This window comes from Puma concolor, chromosome B1 (genome assembly GCF_028749965.1).
Source record: "Puma concolor isolate L17-30 chromosome B1, mPumCon1.1.hap2, whole genome shotgun sequence".
NCBI classification, from domain to species: Eukaryota; Metazoa; Chordata; class Mammalia; order Carnivora; family Felidae; genus Puma; species Puma concolor.
In genome coordinates this window covers 14,493,758-14,505,925 of record NC_141670.1, presented here as the reverse complement: position 1 = coordinate 14,505,925, position 12,168 = coordinate 14,493,758, and the positions used below count along the sequence as shown (strand labels likewise).

The 12,168-nt window shown below is 42.4% G+C and overlaps 1 protein-coding gene across 3 annotated transcripts in view; it reads right to left on the bottom strand.

The window, feature by feature from the left end:
* Positions 1–12,168, bottom strand: part of WWC2 (WW and C2 domain containing 2) — a 213,023-nt gene that overhangs the window by 38,546 nt on the left and 162,309 nt on the right. For all 3 annotated transcript variants that reach the window (XM_086703161.1, XM_086703163.1, XM_086703162.1), the window contains 2 exons: positions 9,544–9,736; positions 7,504–7,668 (listed from right to left, as the gene is read on the bottom strand). In XM_086703161.1, coding sequence (XP_086559287.1) covers positions 7,504–7,668; positions 9,544–9,736 — 358 coding nt within the window. The remainder of the gene's footprint in view (positions 1–7,503; positions 7,669–9,543; positions 9,737–12,168) is intronic.

Genomic DNA, 12,168 nt, shown 5'->3' with positions numbered 1-12,168 from the left:
GTGTAATAAGAAGGCATATGTATGCATATAACAACACTGTGAACAAACGAGACCTAACAAACACCTATAGAAGAGCGGAATACACATTCTTCTCAAGTGCACATGGCACATTCTCCAGGAATGGCAGAACATGCTAGGCCGTGAAACAAACCTCAACAGACTTAAAAGGACTGAAGTCCTACAAAATATATTCTGTGACCACACTGTAAGGAAATTAAAAATCAATAACAGAAGGAAACAATAAGAAATAACAAAGATGTGAAAATCAACACACTCCTAAATAACCAATGAGTCAAAGGAGTCACAAGGAAAATGAGAAAATATTTAAGAGCTGAATGAAAATTAAAACATACTGAAGTTTGTAAGATGCTGCTTACAGCAGTGATCAGCAGGAAATTTACAGTGTTAAGTGCCTGTGTTAAAACAGAAGAAAGAGGGGCGCCTGGGTGGCGCAGTCGGTTAAGCGTCCGACTTCAGCCAGGTCACGATCTCGCGGTCCGTGAGTTCGAGCCCCGCGTCGGGCTCTGGGCTGATGGCTCCGAGCCTGGAGCCTGTTTCCGATGCTGTGTCTCCCTCTCTCTCTGCCCCTCCCCCGTTCATGCTCTGTTTCTCTCTGTCCCAAAAATAAATAAAAAACGTTGAAAAAAAAAAATTAAAAAAAAAAAAAAAAAAAAAACAGAAGAAAGATCTCAAATCTATAACCTAACCTTCCACCTGAAGAAAATGGAAAAAAGAGTAAAGAGTACACCTAAAGCAATCAGAAGGAAGGAAATAATAAACACCAGAGTAGAAATTCACAAAACGGTGAATAGAGAAATATTAGAGAAGATCAAGGAAACCAAAAGTCGATTCTTTGAAAAGATTCAAAAAAGTAAAAACCTTTAGCTAGACTGACCAAGAAAAATGGAAAGAAAGTTCAAATTACTGAAATCAGGAGCAAGAGGGAACATCACTATCAACTTTAGAGATATAAAATGAATGATAAAGGTTACTAGAAACAACGGTCTGCCAACAAGTTGGATAAACTAGATAAAGTGAGCACATTCCAGAAAGACGCTAACTACTCAAAGTGGTATTATAACAAAATTCTGAGTAGACTTAGAACAAGAGATTGAATTAGTAAACAAAAAACTTCCCACCAAGTCCAAACTCAGAGGGCTTCACTGCCAAATTCTACCAAACATATAAAGAATTCATGCCAATTCTTCTCAAATGGTAGATGAGGAGGGAACGCTTCCTAACTCATTCCTGAGGCCAGAATTACCCTAATGTTGAAACTAGACAAGGTGATCAGAAGAAAACGACGAATACAGATGTAAAAAAGGGTCTCAACAAAATACTAGAAAACTGAATCTAATATCATAGAAAAAGGATTATACACCATGACCAAGTGGGATTTATCTTAGGAATGAGAAGCTGGTCTGACATCTGAAATCAGTAAACCGTATGAAGAGAATAAAGGACAAAAAACACATGTCATCTCAATAGATGCAGAAGAAAAGCACTGGTTAAATCCAACAGTCTCTATGATAAAACACTCAACAAACTAGGAAAACGATTTTCCTCAACTTAACAAAAGGCAACTACAACAACTACAGCAAAAATCATATGTAATAGTGAAAGACTGGAAGCTTCCCTACAAGATCACATACACGACAAAGAACAGAATTTTGTCTGTTCTCGCCATTTCTTTCAATATTGTATTGCAGGTTCAGGCCAGGATGAAGAGGCAAGAAAAAGAAGTTAAAAGGAACTGGAAAGGAAGAAGTAAAACCGACTCTATTTGCAGAAGATATGATCTTATGTACAGGACATTCTAAGGAATCCACGAAAACACTATTAGACCCAATAAACCAGTTCAGTAAGGTTGTAGGATTGCAAGATAAATCTGAAAATGAAATTAAGAAAATATTTCTATTTACAATAGCATCAAAAAGAATAAAATTAATCAAAGAAGTGCAAATTTGGGCTGTGAAAACTAGAAAACATTTTTTAAAGAGGTTAATGAAGACCTAAATAAATGGGAAGATATCCCAAATCCATGGATAAGAAGAGTTAAAACTGTGAAGATGACAATACCCACCCCACCCCTCAACCGACCTACAGACTAGCTGCCTTTTTTTTTTTTTTTTTTGCAGAAATATGGAAATGCAAGGGACCACGAATAAGACAAACCATCCTACAAAAGAAAAACAAAGTTGGATGATGCACATGTTCTGATTCCAAAATAACTACAAAGCTACAGTCATCACAGTAGTGTGGTGCTGGCATAAATACAGACATACAGATTAATGGAACAGAATTTGGAGTCCAGAAATATAAACAATCACACTTACGGCAAACTGATTTTTAGAAACGGTGCCAAGATAATTCACTGGGGAAAGACCGTGTTTTCAATAAGTGGTACTGGGGACAATCACACACCCACAATACAAGAAAATGAAGTTGGACACACTCCTGACATCACACATAAAGAACAATCCAAGTGGACTGGAGACCTAAAAATAAGACCAAACTGTAAAACACTCAGAAGAAAACACAGGCATAAATCTTTGTGATGTTTGGTTAGGCAAAGCCTTCTTAGATATGACATCAACAGCAGAAGCAATAAAAGAAAGAAACAGACAATCTGGACGTTTATCAAAATTAAAAATTTTGTACTTCAAACAAAACCATCAAGAAAGTGAAGGGGCACCTGAGTGGCTCAGTCCGTTAAGCATCTGACTTTGACTCAGGTCATGATCTCATGGTTTATGAGTTTGAGCCCCATGTCAGGTCAGCTTGAGCCCCACATTGGGCTCCATGATGTCAGCATAGGGTTCCCTCTCTCTCTCCCATTCTCCCTCTCTCTCTGCCCCTCACTCACTTGCGCCTGCCCTCTATCAAAAATTAATTAACTAATTAGTTTTTAAAAAGTGAAAAGAAACCCATAGAATGAGAGAGGATATTTGTAAGTCATTTGTTGGATAAAGGATTTGTGTCAAGACTACACAAGGAACTCTTATCACTCAATAATAAAATGATAATTAATAAAGAGATAATAAAATAAAATGATAAAGAATTTAAAACAAAGAGAAAGGATCTGAATAGACAGTTCTCAAAAAAAATTTTTTAAATATACTAATGGCCCAGCATTACCTTGATTCCAAAACCAGACAAAGACCCCATTAAAAAGGAGAACCACAGACCAATTTCCCTGATGAACATGGATGCGAAAATTCTCAATAAAATACTAGCAAACCAGAAACAACAATACATGAAAAGAATTATTCACCATGATCAAATGGGATTTATCAAAATCCGCAAATCAATTAATGAGGTACATCACACTGATAAAAGGATAAGAACCACATGATCCTCTCAATAGATGCGGAAAAAGCATCTGACAAAATACAGCATCATTTCTTGATAAAAACCTGCAAGAAAGTAGGGATAGAAGGACCATACTTCAAGATCATAAAGTCCATATACGAAAGACCCACAGCTAATATCATCCTCAATGGGGAAAAACTGAAAGCTTTCCCTCTAAGGTCAGGAACATAACAGGGACGTCCACTCGCACCACTGATACTCAACACAGGGTTAGAAGTCCTGGCCTTAGCAATCAGACAACAAAAAGAAATAAAAGGCATCCAAACTGGCAAGGAGGAAGTCAAACTTCCACTCTTCGCAGATGAAACGATACTCTACATGGAAAACCCAAAGGACTCCACCAAAAAACTGCTAGAACTGATCCATGAATTCAGCAAAGTCACAGGATATAAAATCAACGTACAGAAATTGGTTGCATTTCTATACACCCATAATGAAGCAGCAGAAAGAGAAATAAATCAAGGAACTGATCCCATTTACAACTGCACTATGACCATAAAATACCAAGGAATAAACCAAATTACCAAAGAGGTAAAAGATCTATACCCTGAAAACTACAGAAAGTTTATGAAAGAAATGGAAGACACAAAGAACTGGAAAAGCATTCCATGCTCATGGATTGGAAGAAGAAATATCGTTAAAATGTAGATACTATCCAAAGCAATCTACATAGTCACTGTAATCCCTATCAAAATAACACCAGCATTCTTCACAGAGCTAGAACAAACAATTCTAAAATTTGTATGGAACCAAAAAAGATCCTGAATAGCCAAAGTAATGTTGAAAAGGAAAACCAAAACTGGAGGCATCACAATTCTGGACTTCAAGCTAGATTATGAAGCTGTAATCATCAAGACAGTATGGTATTAGCACAACAACAGACACCTAGATCAATGGAACAGAAGAGAGAACCCAGGAATGGACCCACAAACGTATGGCCAACTAATCTCCAACGAAGCAGGAAAGAATATCTGATGGAAAAAAGACAATCTCTTCAACAAATGGTGTCGGGAAAATGGGGCAGTGACACGTAGAAGAATGAACCTGGACCACTTTCTTATATCATACACACAAATAAACTCAAAGTGGATAAAAGAACTAAATTTGTAAGACAGGAAGCCATCAAAATCCTAGAGGAGAAAACAGGCAATAACCTCTTTGACCTCAGCTGCAGCAACTTCTTACTTGACATGTCTTTGGAGGCAAGGAGATAAAAGCGAAAATGAACTATTGGGACCTCATCAAGGTAAAAAGCTTCCTGCACAGCAAACAATCAGCAAAACTAAAAGGCAACCGACAGAATGGGAGAAGATATTTGCAAATGACATATCAGATGAAGGGTTAGTATCCAAAATCTATAAAGAACTTATCAAACTCAACACCCGAAAAACAAATAATCCAGGGAAGAAATGGGCAAAAGACATGAATAGACACTTTTCCAAAGAAGACATCCAGATGACTAACAGACACATGAAAAGATGTTCAATATGGGGCGCCTGGGTGGCGCAGTCGGTTAAGCGTCCAACTTCAGCCAGGTCACGATCTCGCGGTCCGTGAGTTCGAGCCCCGCATCAGGCTCTGGGCTGATGGCTCAGGGCCTGGAGCCTGTTTCCGATTCTGTGTCTCCCTCTCTCTCTGCCCCTCCCCCGTTCATGCTCTGTCTCTCTCTGTCCCAAAAATAAATAAAAAACGTTGAAAAAACAAATTAAAAAAAAAAAAAAAAGATGTTCAATATCATTCATCATCAGGGAAATACGAATCAAAATCACAGTGAGATACCACCTCACACCTGTCAGAATGGCTAGCGTTAACAACTCAGGAAACAACAGATGTTGGTGAGGACGCGGTGGGAATGCACTGTTGGCGGGAATGCGAACTGGTGTAGCCACTCTGGAAAACAATGAGGAGGTTCCTCAAAAAACTAAAAATAGAGCTACCCTACGACCCAGCAATTGCGCTACTCAGTATTTATCCAAAGGATACAAAAATGCTGATTCGAAGGGGCACATGCACCCCAATGTTTATAGCAGCGCTCTTGACAATAGACAAATTATGGAAAGAGCCCAAACGTCCATCGACTAATGAGTGGGTAAAGAAGATGTGGTGTATATGTACATAGAATACTACTTGGTGATCAAAAAGAATGAAATCGTGCCACTTGCAACAGTGTGGATGGAACTAGAGTGTATTATGCTAAGCGAAACAAGTCAGAGAAAGACAAATATCATATGATTTCACTCATATGTGGAATTTAAGACACAAAACAGATGCACATAGGGGAAGGGAAGCAAAAATAAGATAAAAACAGAGAGGGAGGTGAACCATAAGAGAGTCTTAGGTACAGAGAACAAATTGAGGGTTGCTGGTGGGGCGTTGGGTGGGGGGCTGGGCTAAATGGGTGATGGGCATTAAGGAGCGAACTTGTTCGGATGAGCACTGGGTGTTATATGTAAGTGATGAATCACTAAATTCTATTCTTGAAATCATTATTAGACTGTATGTTAACTAACTTGGATTTAAAGAAAAAAAAAAAAGAAAAAAAACATACTAATGGCCAGTAAGTCCATGAAAATATGCTCAGTATCATTAGTCATTAGGGGTATAAATCAAAACCATAATGAGATCATACTTCACACAACACTAACATGCCTAAAATCAGAAGGCCAGATTTGTGGTAAGAGTGTAGGGAAACGGGGTGCCTGGGTGGCTCAATCGGTTAAGTGTCCAACTTGGGCTCAGATCACGATCTCACGGTTCGTGGGTTTGAGCCCCGTGTTGGGCTCTGTGCCGACAGCTCAGAGCCTGGAGCCTGCTTCGGATTCTGTGTTTCCCTCTCTCTCTGCCCTTCCCCTGCTTGTGCTCTCTGTTTCTCAAAAAATAAACATTAAAAAAAAGTTTTTTAAAGCAGAAACAGCCCAAATGCCCATCAGCTGATGAACAGGCAGAAAAAAGGTGGTATATCCATATGATGTGGTATTATTTGGCAATAAAAAGGAATGAGGTACTAACACATGCTGGAATATGGATGTACCCTGAAAACAGTACGCTGAGTGAAAGAGGTAGTCACAAAAGAACAAATACCGTCTTATCCCATTTATCTGACATGTCTGTAACAAGCAAATGTACAGAGACAGAAAGACGAGTGGTTGCCTTGGGGGACAGGGGTTAGGGAGAACGGGGAGGGACCGCTAACGGGCACAGGGCTTCTTTCAGGGATGACGACAATGTTCTAATACCAGATTGTGGTGCTGGAGGCCCGACCCCGTGAACATACTAAAAGCCACTGAACTGCGTGCTTCAGATGGGCGAAGTACGTGTTAAGTGGAGGAACCGTGTGGTATGTGAGTTACACTGCATCGAGCTGTGAGCAGCCATTTCCCCACAGTGTGACCATTACAGAAGCACTCTCAAAGGCGACGTCGCATTCCATCACCCTGGGGGCCTGACGCCCGGCCGGCCGCGGGCATGGAGTGCAAGCTCTCCTGGCATCTGCGCCCCCTTCACCACCCACCGCGACGTCCACTCTGGCACCCTGCACACGGTCGATGATCAGTGATTATCTGACTTCTGCTTAGTAAGCTCTTTCCCCACAGATAATCGAAAATAAACTTGAACTCGGTAACAAGGTTCACAAATGCCAAGTCAGCGATGAACGGCCTCCCCAAATGCCCCTCTGTACGTTTTCTGAAACGTTGGAAGTATGGCTGTTGGTTACAAAAAAACCTTTTTCCTGGAAAACTACTTATGGACATTGATGCCACGGATAGAAACGAAGGCCCTCTTTGGCCTTGACGATTTAACATTTGCAAATTACCAGACTTCCGAACGGATAACCTGGCAGAGGAATCAAAGACACGCACACAACCGCACGGAAGTATAAATTTAAATCAAAAGGTCTTCCACGGTCACCTAAACCAATGAAGGCTCTGCATCGGTTTATTGTGACGGAACGAGGTGTGAGCAGAAATGAGCGTCTGGTGTCGTCGTTGTTGGGAAGCCGGGAGGAAGGGTGAGCGGTCAGAGGAGGAGAGGACAGTTATGTGACAGCGCGCGGGAGCAACAGGGCACCGCGGCCATTCTGCACGGTTTCATCCGGTCGTACTATGAGCCCTTTCTCCGAACGTGACTCACCAAGTCTATAGGCTCGATTAACGGCTGGTCTGGTTGAAATACGGAATCCTCATTTTCTTCGCCATTCTTTTTGCGAGACATTTGTTTAGAAGGCAGCAAGTTATACCACAGAGTGAAAATCTCATTGGAAAACGGTAAGTCGGCCAAACTGATCTGAGTTCCAGCCTATGTGAAATGAAGGGGGCGGGGGGAGCAAAGAAGAGAGAAAATAACATGTTTAAATTCATATTTGCTTCCTCTCATACAATTAAGATTATTGGGAAAGCTTGTGTTAGGATTTAAAACATGCAATACTCATGTTCTAAAGCATCGGTGGATTTTTTTTTTTTTTTAACCTGAAGATGTCTTATATTTTTAGGTGCGACTAAATAAGAAAGAATCCCAATCTAGAAGCCAACCCTAGGATTATTTTGTGAGATACTATTTTGCCAAAACCTAATGACAGAGCATGCAACTTTCTGTACGTGTGGAATTATTTTTAAATGAAAAGACAAAAAATGAAAATTGAAAGAGTAAACGACGAAGCAGAAACCATAATACCTCTTACAATATGCTGCAACATTTGATTATTACTCACAAAAACCCATTGTCCACTGTAAAGTTCAAAAACAAATAAAAACTCTATAGTGGTTCTTAAATGAGAGACCAGACAGCAAAATTTTAATTTGGGTAAGTTAGTAGTACGTCAAAAAAAGCTTTTACATTCCAGTGAATCACACATATGAGCCAGAATCTAACTGAACTGTATCATTTTTTTTAAAGGAGATTAATTAACATACCTACTAATTTTATAGCGCTCCCGACATCTGTATCTATTGTGCTACACGCCTTTCTGACAGCCTAATGAGTCTGTCTGTTAGCTTTGCTTCTTTTTTTTTATTCTCAGGTAATATTATCAAATATTGTTTTCATATAAAGAAAAGGAAATACTTACAAGAAGTCTCTCTACCTTTAAAAATTTTTTTTTCAACGTTTTTATTTATTTTTGGGACAGAGAGAGACAGAGCATGAACGGGGGAGGGGCAGAGAGAGAGGGAGACACAGAATCGGAAACGGGCTCCAGGCTCCGAGCCATCAGCCCAGAGCCCGACGCGGGGCTCGAACTCACGGACCGCGAGATCGTGACCTGGCTGAAGTCGGACGCTCAACCGACTGCGCCACCCAGGCGCCCCAAGTCTCTCTACCTTTTAAACTTTGCTCGTCATGAAGCGTGTTTTCGTGCTTCCCATTGGACCGCCAAGGAGAGTCAACCAGAGACCCGTGCTGTTGCTGAACGCACGGGCACACCTCTGGAGGCTCACATCTGACCCCCCTGTGTCACCTGCCCGCTGTGCAACGGTTCTCTGGTTATTATGTACAGTGGTGAGCAAAACTCACTTTTGGTGACATATATAAGTCTTTTGCTTTAGCATTTAAATATCATATTCCTCTCAACAGCAACACTGAAGTCTTCCTAGAAGCTGCAATGTCAGGACTGGGGAGAATAATGGGACTACACAGTCAGACTCCTGCCTGATTTCAAACTGTGACGGTGCATTATGCGTGGGGTGCGTTTTGATACCTGCTTCCATCCCTCACCAGCTGTGTGACCCCGGACCCGCTACCTCGTATAGCAGTTCTTTATCTGAAAGGAGGGTCATCATACCTTTTCCCTAGGACAGTCGCGAGGATTAAATGACAGAACGCATACGGAGCACCGAGCACAACACTCGTGCTGGGAATAATAAACACGCTCGGAGTGACAGTCGTGACAGAGCTCAGAGTTCGGCTTTAGCCAAAGGGTAGACTGGGTAGGTTTCCAGAAAATCACAGTTAAGAAGCAGATTTGAAAGTTCTTGAATAAGAGGATGAAAACCAGAAATCACTACTCCAGATTAAAAAAAAAAAAAAAAAAAAAAAAGGAACCCGTCACTGGGTGTGTCCACGGCACTGGGCGGATCTAGAGCGGTATCGGGGCTGGCAAACGGCAGCTAGACGGCTATTGTCAGGATATGCAACCAGGGGTGTTACTTGATAATGGTTAATTGCAACACGACCTACCAGGCATTGTTCACTTTGGTGTTTACTGACAGAGCAGAGATCCACTCTCAGCGTCTTCTGCTGTAAGGCTGTTTGGGAGATGGCCACCCGGAACATATCGTTGAACAGAATGGATTCTGTGGCTAGATGGACTTTCGTTCGAAACAGACAGCTGACGTCAGTTGAGGAGGGAAGCAGAGCAACCCTGAAATATCTGCGAAAGAACAAGAGTAAAACGGATTTCACGCGCACTTCAGTGATCCCAGACTCACAGTTATCGTCTGAAATGATCCGCAAAAGAGAGAAACGCGGGAACACGGAGTTCATGGTCAACCATGACTGGTGCCATAACGGGTCCGTCCGCGCTCGGCGGCAGAGGGGGCCGTGTTTGTGACCCACCCGGGCGGGCTATGCCCCAGCCTGCCACTCGCCACAGAGCTGCGGCAGAGGCGCACGATGGGAAAGTGAAGAGGAAGAAAATCTGCGGGGCGGACGAATTTAACGTCCCACCTGCCCACGTACAGCCAATTCCAAAATAAAGCTTCCTGAGCCTGGGAAGACAGAATCATGCTGTCTTTGTCCCAAAAAATATTCACCCTCAGTGTTACACAAGAGGTGTTTACGATCATTTCCCAGGAATGGAATACATTATCCTACTAGTGAAAAAGAAAGGCTAAGTAGCATATAAGAAAACTTAAAAATTTTAATTGTCTAGCATCACGGAAGTTTTAGATGCGACAAACTGTTTTAAGAGGCTTACACTTTGTAAAATTCGGAGGAAGAGTTCGCGGAAAACGCTAACTTCTAACACTACCTTCAAATGATTTTTCTAAGCACCCGTTAGGTGAGGGTTCACAATTCTTAGAAACAGCGCGAGGTATTTTCTTATCAATCCCAGAAAGAGAACACCCCTTGAGTCCCTCCCCCACCCCCAATTCCAGCCTTGTCTAATTCATACTCTAAAAGATGCCTGTCTCCAATTATGAAAGCTGTAAATTCACGTGCAGGGCCGAGGCACGTCACGTTATTTCCGTATTTGACATCGACACTGATTACGGAGGTTCAGCATTAGTAGACTAGTGGGCCTTGGCCGAAGATATTTCACACAAGCTGTCACTTTTTGCAGTGTCATTATTTGGGCCAAGGCGTTCAGGTACGGGTTTAGGAATGTGGCACTATGCGTCTCGGGGAAGTTCAGACCAGTTAGAGGAGTGACTGCCTGTGAGCTGGCGGGGACAGGGGGTGGGGGTTGCAGAAGAGCCTGCTGAACTCACTGCCTGAGTGCTGACACGGGTCCTGAGCTGTGCTGGTTGTCACCGTACCTCAGGGGCGCTTTGTGACTCCCTGGGGGGAACGTGAGAGTGACCGGAGTGGCAGCGGCAGGACATTTGGGGAGTCCTGCCCCGACAGGACGAGGTTGAGAAAATGCCTGATCTTGGGCCCTTCTGTGGTTGTCTCCTGGGCTTGTGGGCTGGCTCTCCCTGTTCATAGGTTCGATCCCTGGGGGAACCGTCATCTCCCAGACCCGCCACCCTGAAATGAAAAGGCTGCCAACGCCCCAGTATGTCCGCGTATTTACTGGCAGGGAGAAGTCACAAATAACAATACGAAGCCAGTCTTCCCTGGCTGGACTTCCTAATCTCAGTCCCGGGAAGCAGGCTCTCTGGGGTGATCCAGATACTCCCCAGTAAGCATTCCTTCTTTACTGGTCTTGCTATTAATGCGGATCCCACCCACACCTTGACTCAGGAGGTCCTGTGAGCCCACTCCCCCCCTGAAATCTTACGCCCCTCCGGCTTTGACGATCATTAACACACAGACACCCACTAGCTCTAATCTACTGCCTACTGAATGATCTCCATCTAGCTACATTTTTATTTAGATCTAGTTTTTCTCTGACGATTCTTAGAATATTCAGGTGTGGTTAAAAGTAAACCCATAGGGAAAGCATCCAGAACTCTTACATTTACTCTGTTCAATGTCTTTCTCATTGAGGAATATACTCTTATCAATGAGAAAAACATCCACCTGGCTGGGTACAGAGTCTGGGGAGGGGGGAGTCACCCCTCAATAGGATTTTCTTCTTTCCAAGCCCTTGTACTGGCAAACTGAACATATTATTGAGTGCAAGGCTGTAGGACATATGGATTCTGGATTCGAAGTCAGAGGTGCTCAGTTGAAATCTGGCTTCTTTCTGGTGCTCTATAGCCATGGACTGTTAAGAGAGTCCCTGAAACGCTGACTCCAGAAAGTGTGAATGGTGGTAAACGTTGCTAGAGATACCTGTCAGGAAACACAGTCCCTAAGCAACAGACTACGGAGCAGTAATGACATCACTTCATTTGACGACGTGAAGTAACTTTAAGAAATTAATGGTCACGGGGAAACGAATACTTGATGTTAAGGACGCGTTACACGTAACACGATAAGGTGTTTGGCAAAGTTGTACTGATAAATTTAATCACCACATTTTCTTGTAACAGATCAGAAAATCCCTGCAAACCAACAGCGGTCATAATTAGGCAACCACAAACATTTTAATTAAATTAAACAACAACAACAACAACAACAACCAGGCCCCAACATAGCACAATATAGAATTTCTGGCTGTAAAGGGAGATTCAAAAATCTTGGTTCCCAGGCTAA